Source organism: Marmota monax, unplaced genomic scaffold (genome assembly GCF_021218885.2).
Source record: "Marmota monax isolate L192 unplaced genomic scaffold, Marmota_monax_Labrador192_F-V1.1 WCK01_AAM20220418_F8-fsc00062, whole genome shotgun sequence".
NCBI classification, from domain to species: Eukaryota; Metazoa; Chordata; class Mammalia; order Rodentia; family Sciuridae; genus Marmota; species Marmota monax.
The window spans coordinates 11,249,686-11,270,984 of record NW_026695221.1 but is presented as its reverse complement, the minus strand read 5'-3'; the positions used below and the strand labels follow the sequence as shown (position 1 = coordinate 11,270,984).

Genomic DNA, 21,299 nt, shown 5'->3' with positions numbered 1-21,299 from the left:
AATATGACATGGGAATAAAAATTCTGCTCCAAACAGATTATAACCCCACAGCCAAAACTTTTAGAAATTACTGCAATTGGCTTTGAAAGACATGTGTAAACCATAGAGGATTGAACAATTACTCGTCACTCAATGATATGTGACTACCATATCACCCTAACACTGCCTCAGTTTCCAAGCCTTCATATTCACTAAATGTTTAGATTTTGCATAGATGAAATTCCATAAATTCAATCTCCAACTGAAAAATAGGAAAGTATACTATTAATTGTCTGTAGGAGAGGTTCTCAAAGTTTGGTATGCATCAACATCAGGAGAGATTACTGAAACTATGAATTTTCCAGAGATTGCTGGGCTCCATTCGAGAGACCTTGGTTAGTGCTATGGGATGAGACCTACAAGCTCCAAGAAAAGGCAAAGCTGTTGGTCCAAGAACAACATGTAGGTTCAATGATCTAGGATTTCTTAGGAAAGTGTTAAGAGTTCAAGATCTTGGTCCCTTTCCTCTCATCTTCAAGATCTCTAAAATACTCCCTTCACTCACCAAACAGCAGGAGTGAGGGGAAGTTATATAGGCCACAGACAGGATGGCTCAGCAGACACCAAATGCAGAAAACAAGCTTCCCCAGGCTGTGCAGAGGCAGCCTCTCACAGGTTCTTCTTTACCATCCTCAAAGGCCCCCCACCCAGAGAAATGGCTGCAGAAAATGACTCCACAGTGACAGAGTTCCTTCTTGGGGGATTAACAACCCAGTCAGGGCTCCAGCTCCCCCTCTTCATCCTCTTCCTGGGGATCTACGTGGTCACCATGGTGGGGAACCTGGGCATGATCACCCTCATTTGTCTCAACCCTCAGCTTCACACCCCCATGTACTTCTTCCTCAGCAACTTGTCACTCGTGGATCTCTGCTACTCCTCTGTCATTACCCCTAAAATGCTGGTCAACTTTGTGTTCCAGAAGAACGTCATCTCCTATGTGGGGTGCATGTCTCAGCTCTACTTCTTCCTGGTTTTTGTCATTGCTGAGTGTTACATGCTCACGGTGATGGCCTATGACCGCTATGTAGCCATCTGCCACCCTTTGCTTTACAATGTCATCATGTCCCATGCCCTCTGTTCTGTGCTGGTGGCTCTGGTCTACGCCACTGGACTCATTGGTTCAACAATAGGAACTGGCCTCATGTTAAAACTGCGCTATTGTGAGCCCCTCATCAGCCACTACTTCTGTGACATCCTCCCCCTGATGAAGCTCTCCTGCTCTAGCACCTATGATGTAGAGATGGTAGTCTTTTCCCTAGCTGGATTCGACATCACAGTCACTAGCTTAACCGTCCTTGTTTCCTACACCTTCATCCTGTCCAGCATCCTCCACATCAGCTCCACAGAGGGTAGGTCCAAAGCCTTCAGCACCTGCAGCTCCCACCTTGCAGCCGTGGGGCTGTTCTATGGATCCACTGCATTCATGTACTTAAAGCCCTCCACTGCCACTTCCCTGGCCCAGGAGAACGTGGCCTCTGTGTTCTACACCACAGTGATCCCCATGCTCAATCCTCTGATCTACAGCCTGAGGAACAAGGAGGTAAAGGCTGCCCTGCAGAAGACACTGAGGAGGAAACTCTTTTAATGCAAATGTAATTATTCTTCTCAATATAAAAACAAGTTGTTATCAGAGGATGCCCTCTGCATGCCTACCCAATTGAGATGGGAAACAATCACTTTTCTATGTGGTTGGAAGAATGCCTTCTCTCCTCGTTTCCTTTTCTTCTTTCCCTCCCTCTCTCATTTTGTTTGATACTAGCCAATTTCAAGTTCATATTATTTCCTTTGGGATCCATTGCCTCTATTAAAGCTTCATGGTAAACACTTTCTATATTAATTTTTAATTTAAATATTTTCAGTATTGAATTTGGGAGTTATTCATGGCCTTATTACCTTCAATATAAAAAATAGTGCTCAACTCAATTCCTATTTATGGCACTTGGGAGAATTTAAGGTAAACAAAGGTGAATTTAAGTCACAGGTAATGAAACTCAGTCTTTTTTTCATCCAAATTTCTCCTTCTCCTCTCTTTTTCCTCTAATATTCCTCCTTAATTCCTGCCCAAGATTTTCTGATTTCTTCATGTAATTTTCTTGGTAACAATAATAACAGCAGCTAGCATGTTTTGATGTTTACTCTGAGCCATGCAACTCTTCTTAGTGCTTTCTGTTGTATATTATTTAGGTCTTTTAAAAGGTAGGTACCATGGTACCCACCAAACAAACATAGAAACTTGGTTTAGTAATCTGCTTGTGGCCACACAGCTGGTAAACAATCAACACTGGACTCAAACAACAGTCTCATGGCTACAGAGCCCACACTCCGGGATCTCACACTTTGTCCCCTTCTCTGTAGGCTGACAGAACTTTGAACAGCCTATTAAAACTGTCCTAGTTTTGCTCTTCCAATTTCAAGTGGCTAAAATTTCTCAAACCCCTTCCTTTGTCATTTGCTCAAACCTCTTTCTCTGTAACATCTCCATGATGGCTAAGGAAGATTACACCAGAGTGGCAGTCTCCCCCAAATTCATCTGGCTCTCTCCAAATTTTAGTACTGAAAGTCCCACATCCTGGGAAACCTCTCAGTCTCAGGCAAACCAGGATGGTTAGTCACCATAGGCATAACAGATAAGACCTAGAAGTCAGGAAGCTCCAGCTGTCACTGCTCTACCATTGAAGAATGTTTCCTATACCATGAAACTGGAATATAGATGACAGAATCCTATAATGAGCATCACCTGGAAACCTAATAAAAATGCAGATTTTTAGACCCCACTCCAGACCTACTGAGTTACAGGGTAGGGCCCAGCAATCTGTTTTAACAAGCCCTCAGGTGACTCTGATCACAATGAAGGAGGAGAATCTCCCACTCCCACCTTTCAAATCTTACACAAGTACACTTAATTAGTGGAAACTAATTAAATTCCAGAGAGCTAGCTGTGGGACACCTTCAGAGAATGTCTGTGGCTCTTCTTCCCACTAACAGTCTTCGTTAACTGAAGATAGACCCTTCAATACTTATTCTCTGCTTTGTAAAGACCTCTGTGTTTTCTGTTTTTTCTTGTGCATGGAGTGTCTCCATTATGCTTAGAATCATATCCCTTTTCCTCCTATCAAACCATATGTTTTCCACTTAAAGACCATCTTAGTTTTTTTCTGTTTATTAACCCCTTCTTTATTTCAATCCTTTGCACATTCTTGATTCATTTGTTTTGCTTTTGGAAAATTATAGATTTTAAGTATTGTAGGGGCAGATTTCACTTTATGAAATAGAACATATATCCCCACAATTTAATTTTTTTATGATAATATTATTTTGAAGGGCTTTGTGGACCTATGTATAACAAAGATGAATTCTAAGTTTCATCACTAAATTCTTCCCCACTATCTTCGTGGTAAGTTTCTTTGATCTTAGAAGTTTCACACAGTAGGGATATATGATCTAGCATCACTGTCAAAACTCATGAGTACTACCATTTTAAAGTCCTTTGATTTAGCAAAAGTAACTATATTTCTAGTTTAGTGGGGAGAACTAAAGAGCTTCACCAAATACCTATAAGAACCCTTAATGCATAACTTCAGAAGACATGAAATCATTCCTAAATTTATGGATTTGCAATACAAATTCCTATTAAAGTACATTTATATGTACGTCTGTTATATGCAATAAGATTTGAAAGACTGCCTATTATGTGTTCAGTCTTTTATTATACTCTGGTTGTCTTAGTCACACATAAGTTATGGAATATAGATTTTCCCTGGAGAGGGGTTTTCCTGCTTGAGATTTGTAGAATATAGTTTGGAAATGATGAATTAAAAGTAAAAGGGTTTTATTGAACTAAGCACATATACAGAGTTATATAAGAATGAGTGTACAGAAGAGAATGATATAATTCAAGGTCATTTTCAATTTCCTCCTGACTGCTTAAGAATATAACTTCTTGAAATATTCTCCTCCTTAGGTGTGTGTGTGTGAAACTTCTTTTATTCAAAACTTATTTGCTAAGTTAAATATTTATTAAGGCCACATCTAATCCTCAAAATATTGTATTTTTGTTCTTTTTCTTATCACCTTTGCTTTGATGATTCTATGATTTGCATCTCACCTTCTTCTCTCTCATGGTCTGAACTTTCAATGTGAACTTCTTTCTTGTCTTTTACCTTTTAAATGTTCTGCCAACACTTACTGGTCTTGTCTAAAATTTGGTTCATTACCCTTTTCCCTAGTTGATTCTTCACTTTTATCATAAATAAGTAGAGATATATCAAATTTATTATTGCTTTTGTTGCTTTGGATTTAATTTGCTATTTTTGTAGTTTCCTAGGTTGGAAACTTACACAGTTATTTTTAAATCTTTTCTCTTTTCTAATATGAGTTCAACGCTATAAATTTCTCTCTAAGCACTATTTTCAATACCTCTCACAACTTTGATAAGTTGTATCTGTCTCTTCATTTAGTTCAATTATTTTTCAATTTCTCTTGAAATGTCTTCTTTGACCCATGTGTTCCTTATCAGAATGTCACTTAATCTTCATGTATATTGGGTTTTTCCAGCTATCATCTAGTTATTGATTTCTACAGTAACTGTGATCTGAAAGCAGACATTGGATGATTTCTATTCTTTTACATTTGTTAAGGTGTGTTTTTTGGCCCAGATTGGTCTATCTTGATTGCCTGGGGTGGGGGAGGGGGGGGAGGGGGGATCCCACCAATTCCCAAATTCTATGCATGCTATTTTTCTGGGTAACCATTCTAAACTACTTAATGTGTATTATATGCTTTTTTCCTTTCTAAATGTGCTTTTTTTGCGATTTTTTGCATATAATTTTAATATACATAAACAATATTGTGTTTTACATCTCATTATCTTTCTTACTCTTCTCATTGAGCATGACACTTCTAAGCTACATTGCCTATAGCTTGTCCTAACTGCAGCAAAGTCTTCAATATGACTGATCTGTTTATCCAATGGTGGACACGAAGTTTGTCTGATGCTTCCATCAGCAAAAATTATTGTATAATGTGTGACTTTGTACATGTCCTCCATAGGCCTGGGAGAGAATATGGGTATATACTTCAGGCAAGAATTTCCAAGTCCTTGGGCTGGGGATATAGCTCAGTTAGTAGAGTATTTGCCTAGCATATTCAAGGTCCTGGGTTCAATCCCCAAAACCACCAAAAAAAAAAAAAGAATTGCTGAGTCCTGTGGAAACATGGACTTATTTCTCATAAGTAATGTCTTCCTGCTTTCCAGAACAGCTACAGTGCATGAGGGTTCCTAATTCCCCTCCTCCTGGGTATAACACACATCACCACCCAGTTTTTAATTTTTGCCAGGCTTATGGATGTAAGATGATGCATCGATGTTTTAATTTGCACTTCTATGTTTAGCAATTGGTTTGAGAACCTCTTCACATGCTTAGTGGTACTTCAGCCTTTCTCTTCAACAAACTGGGTGTTCTATATGTCTTCCCCATTTCTTCTGATGATGTTGCTGTATTTTCTTGGGATTTGCTGGAGCTTATTACATATACTATTTAGATTAAAATGTTCACCTGTTGTATTATATTTCTTCTCCCATTACATTATATTTCTATTACATCTATCACTAGTGTCCTTTGATGAACAAAACCCATAATTTTTATATAGTCAAAATTTACATTTTCATGGTGTGAAAAATGTATTTTCAGAAACTGTAGAGGAAGCTACAAGAACATACTCACAAGCAAATAAATACTGTACCATTATTTCAAATGAGCCAAAACACATTATGAAAATGATACAAGGCATAAGAGAAATCAGAATTATAAAAATTATAAGTTAAGAATAGAATTTTAGGAAATTACTAGAAATAAAAGGAAAAAACAGTAACTAAGACTTAACTAGGAATAACAGAAAAGAAATAAACATAATTTCAGGAGAAATAAAAGGTGAAAAGGAAGAAAAAAGTAGAGTATTCATAGGCAAGTAACAAATGCAAATGCCTATAAAAGGAGATCTCTAATTTCATAGATTGAGAACCTCAACAGAGAAATCCAAACCAAGAGAACACAACAAATTATAAAAACGGTAATTGGAGGGAAAAAAAGTCCTGGTGTTAAAAAATTGAAGGGAAATATTGAGAAGAAACATCATACCCAAGAAGATTGCACCAGAATTTATACTAAAACATACAGTAGTGGGCTGGGGCTGTAGCTCAGTGGTAGAGCATCTGCCTCGCACATATGAGGCACTGGGTTTGATCCTTAGTAGCACTTAAAAATAAATAAACAAAATAAATGTATTCAAAAAAACATACAGTAGTAAAATTACTGGGTTTAAAAAAAAAAAAGAAAGAAAAGAATGGCCCTCAGAATTGCATTGTCCTGATTTCCTACTTCTGTTTTAAACAATGGTCAATCCAGAAGCAATCAGCCTCTCTAGCACCTAGTTTGTGCTCCTGAAATACTTTTCCCACATTAAAAAAAAAAGTTTCTTGGAGAAATGATTGACTCCATGTCTGAAGAATGAAATTTTGGGGATCAGTTCAAAATATCTTACTATGGCAAATAACAAGGCAGGTATTAGAGGTTACAGCTTTGAGCCAAACATTCAGAGATGAACTGAAGACAACTCCAGAAGCCACAATACAAATCTTTGATCAACAAAAGAATAATAACTGCAATGGATTGAAATATATAATAAATGTTTAAATTGATGAGTTTTTAATGATACCAAAGAATAATAATGTGCCATCTTTGAAGGATAGCTGAAAACCAAATCATTGTTTTGAAATAAAGGTGATGTGTTTAGAAAATAAATGTGATGTGTTTTTATCTTAACTGTGGTGCTGGATATATGGACTAATAGCATGGAACAAAATACACAATAGCCACACACAAACAAGTATAAGTAAAGTTGGGGAAACTGAATAAAATCAATGGATTGTGCCAATGTCAATATCTTGGTTATGACATTGTTTTGCAAGATGGTACCTATACGGGAAAATGGTAGAAAGAGGTTAGCACAGGATTTGGCTATACTTTTTCTTACAACTACATGTGAATCTACAATTATCTCCAAATAAAGACTGTAATTTAAAACTCTTCATTACCAATATGTTCTTTGATAATGTAATACTCAATATGTTATTGAGGAGGAGGTATTCTTATGAACACACTTCCCTTATGAATGCACATACAAATAAAGGGTTCCTATGAGTCTACCTTCTGCTCTTCAACCTCCTGCCATTCTACATGTACAGCAGCAGGAAGACAAATTTAAGGTTCCTAACAAATTTAATATTCATTTACAGCTTGTTTTAGTAAAATCTTTGAATTTGTTTTCAAAGCTAGTTGATGATGCATACTGATGAATAATGATCATAATGGTAATAAATGATGCTGATGATAGCAATGGATGTGGTCGTTGTGGAGATGAGGAGGAGGATGCAGTTTTTGGAGCTAAAATATTCCAATGGTGAATTTTGACTCTTAAGTTTCCCTAGATATAAGATGACTCTATCAATACAAGGAAAATTAACACACCTGGGAGACAAAAAATGATTTGCAAAGAAAGTGAAAAACAAGACTCTAATTATTCCTTTACTGAGGACCATAGTCTCCAAAGTGACTGCATCCCATGAGATGTTCTGCACATACAGATGAAAACAGAACTTCAACCCTCCCAATATACCTGATCCTTTTTTTTTTTTTTTTTTTTTTTTGGTGACTGCACTGGGTCCTGTGAGTAGATTTAGAACTGGATATATATCTATACACTTCTTGTATTTCATGATCATGGAACCCAAAGACATCTCACAAAAAATCCAGGAGAAAGTATTTCATTTTCCCTCAGCATAGGTATTTAATTACATTCTCTAAAAATTGCATTAAAATACCCTTCATCTGTGAACTTTTGTTTGTAATGCAGACCATCTACAACTATACATTTATCTTCATCTCCAAGTGCTTTTTTTTTTCTGTGTGCTGGATCCTCTTCATCAGCAATCCTAAGCTAAGGTAAAATACAGGTAATAATTGTAATAAATCATGGAAGATATGTGGTTTACATTCATTTAGTTTATTTTACCAGAAGATTATGGGAGGGAAAATTTAAATCCATGTTCTCAAGAATTCTCCTATTTAATGGTATTCTGATTTGTGCTGCACTCATTAAATGGTATACACTCTGTTCTGTTGTGAACCACTTTGATCTATTGTTATTCAAAGAGTATTTTCTCTATTATCATTTAGAGCAGAGGATGGGTCAAAGGGAATAGTAGGATCTTCTTAGTCTATTTTTTTAATCTAGAAAATAATTTCCTTCCCTGTAATAAATGAAAATAATATTCAATAAATCCTAGCTACCTCCAATATTAGTTATTATTAAAGTTAAATACCTCTGCCATCCACAATGTAACATAAAAAACTTGCAATCCAATGAAGATTTTCTTGTCTCCAGATCACATCCTAGGGACTTTAAGACTCTTACACTAAGTAGTACCAAATAGTGTTGTTAAAAAAATAAAATGAGACAATGATTTTAAAATCCTATGTAATAAATTAAAAGTTACACAATATTTTTGTAAAAGTACATATACATTTATGCATATGTAAATTTGTCTATGTATATAAAAATATAGAGGAAGATTCCAAATATATACAGTGTTAAGATACCAAGCAGCAGGTAAATGGTGTTTGCTTTGTTCATTTTCTGGTATTTGAGGGTTTTGTTTTGTTTTTGCTTATTTGCATTTCTACATATATAATTTTTAAAAATATAAAAATCTGAAATTTATAATAAGATCTCTCCTCTATCTACAAAACTTAATTAATTTTACTACTAATAAGAAAGTGATAACACAAAGATAAGCAACAACAAAACAATATAGATTAGTGGGGACAAAACATACTGGTAGTCAAAAGTCCTACATTTTACACCTACTTCTGCCTCTTACTAGCTGGGTTACCCTGGGTAATTTATTTAATTTGTGGAGCTTATGTTTTCTAAAGAATGAAAAATTGTATTAGAGCATTCTTCTTTTTCTCTGCAGTAGGCACATGTGAAGATATTGAATGTAAAGCATGTCACAATCACATTTTTCTTAGAGCTCAGGTGTGTAGATTCAGAAAACGACCTGTGGGAGGAAAGGGAAGAAGCTCATGAGCAAGAAAGAACATGAGTACATTTTTGATTTCAAGTCATCAATAACTAGTAGGCCTTGAGCAAGTCAGTATCTGACCTGAATTTTATATTGTCTTCTCAATATAGAAATGGCAGGAAATATCCTTTACTAAACACATTTGCCCTTACCCAAAACTTTTAGGACTTAATGACATTGACCTTTGAAAGAAACGTGTAAACTATAGAGCATTATACAAAAGGTAATGATTATATCAGAAAAAATAAATAGTGAGAATTTAAGTTTTTCAACCAAAAAAAAAAAAACACATCTATTGTCATGTATACCTAAAAAGAACAAATGAAAAAAAAACCTTCAAGGCCAATGAAATTGATAAAAAGAAAAAAAAAAAGATGCTGTATACATAAATTATGATCCATGCTTCCTAAAGACATGTCTACAGTTTGACCACTTTCCTATTTGGGATGTAACACTGATACGTTTTGATATTATAAATATAAATAGTAATAAACTATAAAGCACTTACTATGGCAATACAATATGCCAGTGCCAAAAATGAAGCACAGTTCAATTATATCATAACTTCTGTGGATAGCAAGTATTAATACCTTTAAATGTTTTAGATGTCTTGAGAACTATAGCCTTAGGATCTTGGGTCTGGTGTCTATGAACAAATTCCACACACTTAAAACAACTCACAATCTTATAGGAACCAAGTATTTAAAATAAGATTTCCAAACACATTATCCCATGTTCTTTTCAATAAAGTCACCTTTGGATTTGATTTTGCTACTTTCTTCATCTTTCAGAGAAATTGATTAAGTAATTCAATAATACACGTATAACTACCATATCACCCTGACTGACTTTGTATTGAGTTCAGAGAACATTCATTTATCTATTCATGACTGTTTAGGAATTGCATAAATGATAGTGAAATTCCACTTCTGAAGTAAATTCCATCTGCACATGGAAACTTTGAAATATGCAATTTATTGCATATGGGGTGGAGATTCTCAAACTTCAGTGTGCAGGAATGTCCCTAGAGAGATAGTTGAACATAAATTGTCCAGCAGCTTTCAGAGTTCCTGATTTAATATCTCTGGAATGAAAGCTGAGAATTTGCATCTCTATAAGTTTCAGGAGAAGGTGAAGTTGATGGTCCAGGAATGACACTTTTTATTTATTTATTTATTTTTAGTTGTAATTGGACATAATAATTTTATTTTATTTATTTATTTATTTATTTATTTATTTATATGGTGCTGAGGATCAAGTCCAGGGCCTCACACCATGTTAGGCAAGCACTCTACTGCTGAGCCACAACCCCAACCCCCAGGGATGACACTTTGAGAACCAGAGTTCTAAATATTTGAGAAACAGGTAAACAGATAACAGATCTTGGTCCCTTTCCTCTCATCTTCAAGATCTCTGAAATACTCAGGAGCTGTCCCTTCACTCACCAAACAGCAGGAGTGAGGGGAAGTTATACAGGCCACAGACAGGATGGCTCAACAGACACCAAATGCAGAAAACAAGCTTCCCCAGGCTGTGCAGAGGCAGCCTCTCACAGGTTCTTCTTTACCATCCTCAAAGGCCCCCCACCCAGAGAAATGGCTGCAGAAAATGACTCCACAGTGACAGAGTTCCTTCTTGGGGGATTAACAACCCAGTCAGGGCTCCAGCTCCCCCTCTTCATCCTCTTCCTGGGGATCTACGTGGTCACCATGGTGGGGAACCTGGGCATGATCACCCTCATTTGTCTCAACCCTCAGCTTCACACCCCCATGTACTTCTTCCTCAGCAACTTGTCACTCGTGGATCTCTGCTACTCCTCTGTCATTACCCCTAAAATGCTGGTCAACTTTGTGTTCCAGAAGAACGTCATCTCCTATGTGGGGTGCATGTCTCAGCTCTACTTCTTCCTGGTTTTTGTCATTGCTGAGTGTTACATGCTCACGGTGATGGCCTATGACCGCTATGTAGCCATCTGCCACCCTTTGCTTTACAATGTCATCATGTCCCATGCCCTCTGCTCTGTGCTGGTAGCTCTGGTCTATACTATGGGACTCATTGGTTCAACAATAGAGACTGGCCTCATGTTAAAACTGCGCTATTGTGAGCCCCTCATCAGTCACTACTTCTGTGACATCCTCCCCCTGATGAAGCTCTCCTGCTCCAGCACCTATGATGTAGAGATGGCAGTCTTTTTCCTAGCTGGATTCAATATCATAGTCACAAGCTTAACAGTCCTTATTTCCTACGCCTTCATCCTGTCCAGCATCCTCCACATCAGCTCCACAGAAGGTAGGTCCAAAGCCTTCAGCACCTGCAGCTCCCACCTTGCAGCCGTGGGGCTGTTCTATGGATCCACTGCATTCATGTACTTAAAGCCCTCCACTGCCACTTCCCTGGCCCAGGAGAACGTGGCCTCTGTGTTCTACACCACAGTGATCCCCATGCTCAACCCTCTGATCTACAGCCTGAGGAACAAGGAGGTAAAGGCTGCCCTGCAGAAGACACTGAGGAGGAAACTCTTTTGATGCAATGTAACTGTTCTTCTCAATATAAAAACAAGTTGTTATAAATATCAGAAGGATGCCCTCTGCATGCCTACCCAATTGAGATGGGAAACAATCACTTCTCTATGTGGTTGAGAGAGTGCCTTCTCTCCTTCTTTCCATTTCTTCCCTTCCTCTCTTCTCTCGTTTTGTTTGAAATTATCCAATTTTCAAGTTCATATTCTTTCTTGTGAGATCCATTTGCTCTACCTTGAGCCCTTCATTAAACATTATTTTCATTAATTCTAAGTTAACAAAAATTAAATTTCCAATATTGAGTGTGAGAGTCACTCATGATCTTACTACATTCAACATAGAAAATATTATTCAATTCCTTTGGGGCACCTGGGAACATTTAAGGTAAAGAGAATTGAATTTAAAGGGACCAACTAGTGATACTCAGTCATTTTCTAATCCAGATTGCTCCCTTTCCTCTCTTCTACTCCTCTATAATATTTCTACCCAAGAATTTCTGATTCCTTTATGTAATTTTTTTAGTAACAGCAACAATAATAATAACACCATTAGCATGTTTTGGTGCTTACTCTCGGCCATGCAAATCTTCTCAGTGCTTTCTGTTCTGTTTCAATGGCATCTTATCACAGATACATACTGTGGTGGCCTTACTATATAGATATAGAAACTTGGTTTAGTAACCTGCTTGAGGTCCCACAGATGATAAGTAACATAAGTCAGACTTCAGCCTCAGTGACTAGAGAGCCTGCACTCTGGGCTCTCACACATTGTCCCCTTCAGTTTAAGCTGATAGTCCCTTTCAACAGTCTACTAAGACTCCCCTATCTATGTTCTTCCAATTTCAAATGCCTCCAGATAATAATTTCTCAACACCCCTCCTTTTGTAACCTGTCTAAACCTCTTTGTCTTTATTTGCAACATCTTCAAGTTAGCAAAATATTACACCAGAATGACTCTCTCAGTTTTAACAGTGGAAGCCCCACATCCTGGGAAAATCCTTAGTCCCACATAAACCAGATTGGCTGGCCACTCTAGGACACACATTGCTGTAAACTCTGTTTTGCTGCCTAAACCATTGATCTACAGCCAACCTCACTCAGTGAATCCAATTGCCATGAGACATGGTTCATTCCCTAAGTGCTTATAATAGTATCAAAGATACTTGTTTTAACCAAGATGGGGTAAAGGATTTATGGGCGTCCTCTTTGTCATTTAGAACAATTTTGGATATACAATTGTAAAAAAAAATAGTGGTTTAATATGGGAAATGGTAATAAATAGTTGTCTCAGGCAGAAAGGGAATCAATGCACAGAATTACATGCTCATAGCTTTTGAGTCACTAGAGAAGGTGTGAGGGAGCCCCCAGAGTGATTCCATATCTAGGTAGATATGACCTAGAAGTCAGGAAGCTCCAGCTTCCTCTATCACTGCAGCAACCATGAAGAATACTTCTCACAACATGACACTGGAATATAAATGACAGAATCCTGGAATAAGCATCACCCAGAAATATGATAGAAATGCAGATCTTCAGATGCTACTCCACACCTACTGAATTACTGGGTAGAGTCCAGCAATTTGTTTTAACAAACCCTCAGGTGATTCTGATTACACTGGAGGGGGAGAACCTCCAACTCCCACCTTTCAAATTTCACACAAGTACATTTAATTAGTGGAAGCTAATTTCTAAGGTGCTACCTGCAAGAAAATCAGAAAAATACAGTTTTTTTATTTTTTAACCTGAAAAGAAGTTGAATCAAAGGGCTATTAAGAGCACCATACCTAAGTAGTTCTCTCCTCATTTTCTCCAGAACTTTTTCAGTATGAAATGAGATCTCTACCACTATAGATCCTCTCTAAATAGAATTAAATGTAGAAAATATATCTGTTTATTTGTAGGTAAGAAATCATAAAGCAAAGAAATAATGGATTTTTATTATACACAAATATGAGTTTTGTTCAGCAAAGGATAAAAGTGATAGATTTAATAGCCAAATAACGCAGTGGGAGAATAAATACAACAAAATGGGAGAGCATTTTATATCCAAATAGCACACATGATAAACTCCAGCAAATCACAAGTGTCATGTTGGGGGGTAGGGGTAGACCCAGGAAAGAAGGTTCAGGGCTCAGCAGGTGGTATAAGATGTAAGATACAGGATAGTGAAATGTTTTATTCAGAGGTGGCAACAGTCTCAAGCTTTAGTCCCCAGTCAGATCCATTTTGTCCCCTATTAGCCCACAAGTCTTTCCCATAGGCCCTTTTTATATGCAGGCCAAATAAAGATGGCACACTGCCAACAGGTTACATTAGTGAGGGTATACTCCCAAGCAAGTGTTTATGTCCTTGAGTATATGCATTGAATCAGTGTTTCTGACCTTGACTGCATAATATAGCCAATTCATGGCCTTGGCTACATACTACAAACATAACATAAAACATAGCAAATCCTGCCTAAAGCCTCAGCAAGGGAGCCTAATTTTAGCCATTTTGGGCCTGCCCCCCAAAAAAGACATCAACATTATCAGAAAAAAAAAATGGAAAAGGCATGTAGAACATTCAATTTATGGAAGAAAAGGCCTGAAGTACCACCAATCACATTAACAGGTTCTCAAACCAATTGCTAAACATAGAAGTGCAAATTAAAACAGTGAAATATCTTCTTACATCTATAAGCCTGGCAAAAATTAAAAAGCTTGGTGGTAACATGCATTACTGAGGAGGTTGGGATTTAAGAACCCTCATGAACTGTGGCTGTTCTGTAAAGCAGGAAGACATTACTTAACAAGAAATAAGTCTATGTTTCCACAGGACCTGGCAATTTCTGACTGGGGCATGGACCCCAAAAGCATTCTCAGTCCCAGTAGAGGTCATGTAAAAAGATATACACTGTTTTTATTGAAAGAAAATCAGAGATAAACTATGTGTCCACCATTGGTAAAGTAAATAGATCAATTGTATTGAAGACATTGCATCAATAGAATTACCTATAAGTAATGTAGCTTAGAGTTATGGTGTTTAGTGAGAAAAGCAAGAAAGAAGTAAAATACAATATTGTTTATATAAATATTAAAATTATATGCAGTGAAATAATGATATGCAATACCAGGCACTGTGACACAAGCATGCAGTCCCAGCTGTACAAGACCAAATATCACTTGAGCTCAGGAGTTAAAGACCAGCCTAAGCAACATAGTGAGAACTTGCCTCAAAAAAGTAATAATTGATTAATTGAAAAATTAATTTACATGCTAACAATCCCAGAAAAAGCAAATTTAACATAAAAAAAAACAAACATAACATATATTATACATTAAGTGGGTTAAGATGGTTTTTCAAAGAAACAATATGGATGGAAGTAGGAAATGGGGGGATTAACAAAGAAAGACCACATTCTGGACAATAAAATATATATTGGCAAATTTTTTAAAGTAAAAATAACAATGTCTGCTTTCAGACCACAAATAAATTGAACTAGAAATCAATTTAGAAACATAACTGGAAAATCCCAGTGTATTTGGAGATTAAACAATTCACTTCTAATAAATAATACATGAGTCAAAGAAAAAAATCTCAAGAAAATTTTTAAATATTTAAAAAATATTTTAACTGAAGGAGACTTAAACAATATATTATCAAAAGATGTAGGATGTAATGAAAGGAGTGCTTACATTATTGAAATACAGATAACAATCAGAAACTCTTTTGAAAATTTATACTCCAATAAAACAGAAAATCTTGAAGATGATGACAAATTTCTAGAGACATATGACCTATCCAAATTAAATCAGGAGTACATAGACTATTTAAACAGATAAATTTCAAGCAATGAAATTGGAGACAACTTCAAACCAACAAAGAAAAGCCCAGGAACAGATAGATTCCCAGCTGAGTTCTACCAGAACTTCAAAGAAAAACTAACAACAATCCTCCTCAAATTATTCCACAAAATAGAAAAAGGAGATAACCCTTATAAACTCATTCTATGAAGCTAGTATTACCCTGCTATCAAAATCAGATGAAAACACATCAAGGAAAGAAAATTTCATCAATATCCCTGATGAGCAGATTTAATGCAATTCCAATCAAAATCCCAATGACATTCCTCATAGAAATAGAAAAAGCAATCATGAAATTCATCTGGAAAAATAAGAGACCCAGAATAGCTAAAGCAATCCTTAGCAGGAAGAGTGAAGCAGGTGACATCACTATACCAGACCTTAAACTATACTACAGAGCAATAGTAACAAAAACAGCATAGTATTGGCACCAAAACAGAGTGGTAGACCAATGGTACAGAATAGAGGACACAGAGACTAACCCACTATATTACAATTATCTTATATTAGACAAAGGTGCCAAAAACATGCAATGGAAAAAAGATAGCTTCTTTTTTTTTTTTTTTAATTTTTTATTGTTGGCTGTTCAAAACATCACATAGTTCTTGATATATCATATTTCACAATTTGATTCAAGTGGGTTATGAGCTCCCATTTTTACCCCATATACAGATTGCAGAATCACATCAGTTACACATCCATTGATTTACATATTGCCATACTAGTGTCTGTTGTATTCTGCTGCCTTTCCTATCCTCTACTATCCCCCCTCCCCTCCCCTCCCCTCCCCTCCCCTCCCCTCTTCTCTCTCTGCTCCCTCTACTGACATTCGTTTGTCCCCCTTATATTATTTTTCCCCTTCCCCTCACTTCCTCTTGTATGTACTTTTGTATAACTCTGAGGGTCTCCTTCCATTTCCATGCATTTTCCCTTCTCTCTCCCTTTCCCTCCCACCTCTCATCCCTGTTTAATGTTAATCTTCTTCTCATGCTCTTCGACCCTACTCTGTTCTTAGTTACTCTCCTTATATCAAAGAAGACATTTGGCATTTGTTTTTTAGGGATTGGCTAGCTTCACTTAGCATAATCTGCTCTAATGCCATCCATTTCCCTGTAAATTCTATGATTTTGTCATTTTTTAATGCAGAGTAATACTCCATTGTGTATAAATGCCACATTTTTTTTATCCATTCATCCAAAATGGTGCTTGGAAATCCATATGCAACAAAGTGAAATTAGACCCCTATCTCATACCATGCACAAAATCAACTCAAAATGTATCAAGGACTTAAGAATAAAATTAGAGATCCTGCATCTAATAGAAGAAAAAATAGGCCCTAATCTCCATCATGTGGGAATAGCTGCAAAAATTCTTAATAAAATATTGGTACATTGCCTAGAAAAAGGTAGTGCAACATGATCAAGTGGGGTTCATCCCAGGGATGCAAAGTAGGCTCAACATACAGAAATCAATAAACATAATTCATCACATCAATAGATCTAAAGACAAGAATCATATGATCATCTCAATAGATGCAAAAAAAGCATTTGACAAAATATAGCACCCCTTCATGTTCAAAACACTATAAAAAGTAGAGATAGTAGGACATACCTCAACATCATAAAAGCTATATATGCTAAACCCAAGGCCAACATCATTCTAAATGGAGAAAAATTGAAAGCATTCCCACTAAAAACGGAGAAACACAAGGATGCCCTCTTTCACCATTTCTATTCAAAGTGGATCAAGGACCTAGGCATTAGACCAGAGACCCTGCACCTACTAGAAGGAAAAGGAGGCCCAAATCACCATCATGTCAGCTTAGGAACTGAATTCTTCAACAAGACTCCTAAAGTGAAAAAAGTAAAATCAGGAATCAGTAAGTGGGATGGTATCAAACTAAAAAGCTTCTTCACAAAGGAAACAATCAACAATGGGAAAAGAGAGCCTATATAATGGGAGAAAATCTTTGCCTCCTGCACCTCAGATCAAGCATTAATCTCCAGGATATATAAAGAACTCAAAAAACTTAACACCAAAAAAATAAAATAACCCAATCAATACATGGGCAAAGGAACTGAACAGATACTTCACAGAAGAAGAAATATGATCAGTCAACAAATATATGAGAAAAATGTTCATCATCTCTATCAATTAGAGAAATGAAAATTAAAACAACACTCAGATTTCATCTCCAATTATCAAGAATACAAATAACAAAAAATGTTCTCGAGAATGTGGGTGGAAAGGTACACTCATACATTGCTGGTGGGACGCAAATTGTTTCAAACACTCTGGAAAGCAGTATGCAGATTCCTCAGAAAGCCTGGAATAGAACCATGATTTGACTCAGTTATTCTACTCCTCAGTTTAGACTTAAAATCACTTAAAAAGACTTAAAAATCAACATGTTACAGTGACAGCCACATCAATATTTATAGCAGGTAAAGTCATAATAGCTAAGCTATGGAACCAACCTAGGTGCCCTTGAACAGATGAACAGATTTTTTAAATGTGGTATATATACACAATGGAATATTAGTCTGCCATAAAGGAGAATGAAATTATGGCATTTGCCAGTAAATGGATAGAATTGGAGAATGTCATATTAAGTGAAATAAGCCAATCTCCAAAACCTCAAAAGCCAAATGTTCTCTCTGATATGCAGATGCTAACATACAATAAGGGGAGGTGAGGAAAGAATAGAAGGGTTGGTAATGGAAATAGGAAAGATATATAGAATGAATCAGACATTAATTTCCTATATACATATATGAATACATGACCAATATAATTCACACCATGTACAATCAGAGGAATGGGAAGTTATACTCCATATATGTATAATATGCTGTGGTTTGGATGTGAGGTGTTCCCCAAAAGCTCATGTGTGAGACAATGCAAGAAGGTTCAGAGAGATTATTTGACTGTAAAAGTTTTAATCCAATCAGTGAATTAATCCCTGATGGGATTAACTGAATGGTAACTAGAGGCAGATGGGGTGTGGCTGGAGAAGGTGGTTAATTGGGAGCGTGGCTATGGGATATATATTTTGTATCTGGCGCTGGAGTCTCTCTCTCTTTCTGTTTCTTGACCACTATGATGTGAGCTGCTTCTCTCTGCCTCACACTTCGCCATGATGTTATGCCTCACCTCAAGCCCTGAGGAAGAGAGTGGGCCTTCTCTGGACTAAGATCTCTGAAACCGTGAGCCCTCAAATAAACTTTTTCTCACCTTCCATTGTGCTAGTCAGATCCTTTAGTTACAGCAGTGAAAAAGCTGGCTAAAATATATGTCAACATATATTCTACTGTCACATATAACTAATTAAAGAACAAATTTTAAAATTCCCAAGAAGTAATTAAGAAATCTTAAGACACAGCTAAGGTTTCTTAATTAGTTCCTAGAAATATTTTAATTAAAAAGATTAATTCCCCCATAGCTAAGCTATTTCTCTTTACTGCTCAGAGTTTGGCTCTACTTCTAGAAGTGCAAGTACAGTTTTGAGACAAAAAAAAAAAAAAAAAAACAGTGTGTCCCACTTCAAGAACAGCCAGAGAACTAATAGCCTAAATTACTTTTACAGGCAAATATATAAAAGACTAAGTAGAAACCAGAGAAGGCTTCAATAGATACTCTCCTAAAGGTCCTACAGAAGGTAAGAAATATGGCCTTTGACTTTACACATGTAGCAATTTTATTTCTGTGCTCACTTTCACTTCAACACCAAAAGCAATGAAAGGAAGTGCCTACTCTGTCTCCTTCCCCCACTGGATCCTAGGGTCCAGGATTGATGTTAAAAGAAAATCCCTCTGCATGCTTTTTTTGTGGGGGTGGGGGTGGAAGAAACTGGGTATTGAACCAAGGAGCACTTTACCACTGAGCCACGAGGCCCCAACAAGTTGCTCAGGGTCTCTAAATTGCTGAGACTAGCTTTAAACTTGTGATCCTCCTGCCTCAGCCTTGTGAGCCACTGGAATAACAGGCGTACACCACCGAGACTGGTCCTATGCAGGCTTTCTGCAAAGATGGCCATAATCCAGTATTAAATTGTGGGCTTGGAATTGGGCAGGATTTTAACATTGTCCACATGAGAAAGCCCTTCTTCCCCTCAACTAAATTAAATAGAATTATTAAAATCTACTGAGGTGACTGTTTTCTTAAATAACTGCAGATACTGCCTTAATAGATTCTAAAGTCTGTTCATATGGTCACAGGAGGAAAAAATAAATGTTTACTTTACTAATGATTCTGAGGAACAGTGTTGCACCCTTTGCAGTCAGCACAGGAATGATCATACCATAACCATAGTGACACTTTTCTTCTTACAGGCCCAAACTGGGGCACACATTTTCTTGTTTTCAAGAAGGCAGAAACTCTCTACACAAAACAATCATTTTCATTCAACATTAAATGCACCCATACTCTGTGATTCTAATTAAACTTGTAAATAAAGAATGAAAAATATCAAGTTGTTTTATTTTCCTTTTTCTAGTTATTCTTAAGTTTCTAACACAATATTTATTAAATCATATCTTAGAGCTTCCTAGACTTTTTAAACAAATATATAATAAATATATATACACTGTATATATTTGTGTATAATATATATACATATATTATCTATATTACACACACACACACACACACACACACACATTCTCTCATTTTTAAAAAAATAGAAGATAGTGCTGGATCAGTACAGGTCTAAGCATCTTCATTGTCAATTCAAATAGGATGACTCCTTCTGCTACTGCCACCTGGTGGCAAATGCCTCAAATTCAAGGACAGGAATCAACAAGTAGGCCCAGGGAAACTCCCTCTAGTCCAGAGAACTGACAATAAGACAGTAAGTTCTAAAATGCATAGGAAAGACTTACAGATCAGGTACATCTGCAGAGGAGTTGCAATGTGGCACTGTATATGAAGAGAGAAGGGCAATGAATGATATGTCTTATTTATTTATAAGTGAACATCCACCCTTGGCTATAGACAGGAAGTGAAAGCCTAAGTATACAATACATTTTTAAATTTTACACTAAAAGAAGAAAGAAAATTGAAGTACATTTTTAGGATAATTAAGGCATGATTATGTTTGTGGTATGAAGTAAGGAGTTAGTATCAAAGGGAAAATTGAAGGTACAAGAAAGAAAATGGATACTTTAGAGAATAGGAAGGATGGGAGGAGATGGAACCAAGAATATATAAAAAGGCATTTGGCCAAATTCAATTTCCATTTGTTATTTTAAATATTCAATGAAATAGTGATAGACAGATTCTTATAATAAAGGTGAAAATAATTCTTAACACAAAATATCATATATACTCCCATTAAAACCTACACTAGACAAGATGTCCATTATAATTTTCTATTACTTTATATTGTAAAGAAAAGAAGCAAAAGCAAGAGGAGAAAAAAGAGGCAAAGCAAAAATCATAAAGGAAGACACAAAACTATCAGTATATGCAGATTATATTATTCTATATCTGGAATCTCAAAATAATTAGTGAAAAATACTAAAAATTATACCAGCTACATTTCAGTAATAAAATCAGAAATCAACTGTTGATATTGTTTGTATACTTTATATACCAGAGTATACTCTAACCGGTTTTTTTCTTTTTGTATACTCTAACCTTCTAGAATATTGTCTGCCATAGATGGGATCTTGAGCCTCCCCTAAAGCCCATGTGTTGAACACTTAGCCCCAAACCCATGGCATTATTGAAAAGTGGTGGAACTATTAGGAGGTGGAGT

General features: G+C 36.4%; 2 protein-coding genes and 1 long non-coding RNA gene across 3 annotated transcripts in view; 2 read left to right on the top strand and 1 right to left on the bottom strand.

Moving 5' to 3' along the window:
• Window positions 1-672: 672 nt before the first annotated feature.
• On the top strand, window positions 673-1,624 carry LOC124085224 (olfactory receptor 8A1-like). Its single transcript, XM_046432774.1, has one exon. It carries the CDS (start codon window positions 695-697, stop codon window positions 1,622-1,624), a length of 930 nt encoding a protein of 309 aa, XP_046288730.1. The 5' UTR covers window positions 673-694.
• A 6,250-nt stretch (window positions 1,625-7,874) lies between these two features.
• The window catches only part of LOC124085216 (uncharacterized), a 41,383-nt gene continuing 27,958 nt past the window's right edge, over window positions 7,875-21,299 (bottom strand). Inside the window, exons 3-4 of the long non-coding RNA XR_006849375.2 lie at window positions 20,422-20,458; window positions 7,875-9,157 (exon numbers count right to left, since the gene is read on the bottom strand). This is a non-coding gene — a long non-coding RNA (uncharacterized LOC124085216). The remainder of the gene's footprint in view (window positions 9,158-20,421; window positions 20,459-21,299) is intronic.
• Window positions 10,755-11,706, top strand: LOC124085214 (olfactory receptor 8A1). Its single transcript, XM_046432765.1, has one exon. It carries the CDS (start codon window positions 10,777-10,779, stop codon window positions 11,704-11,706), a length of 930 nt encoding a protein of 309 aa, XP_046288721.1. The 5' UTR covers window positions 10,755-10,776.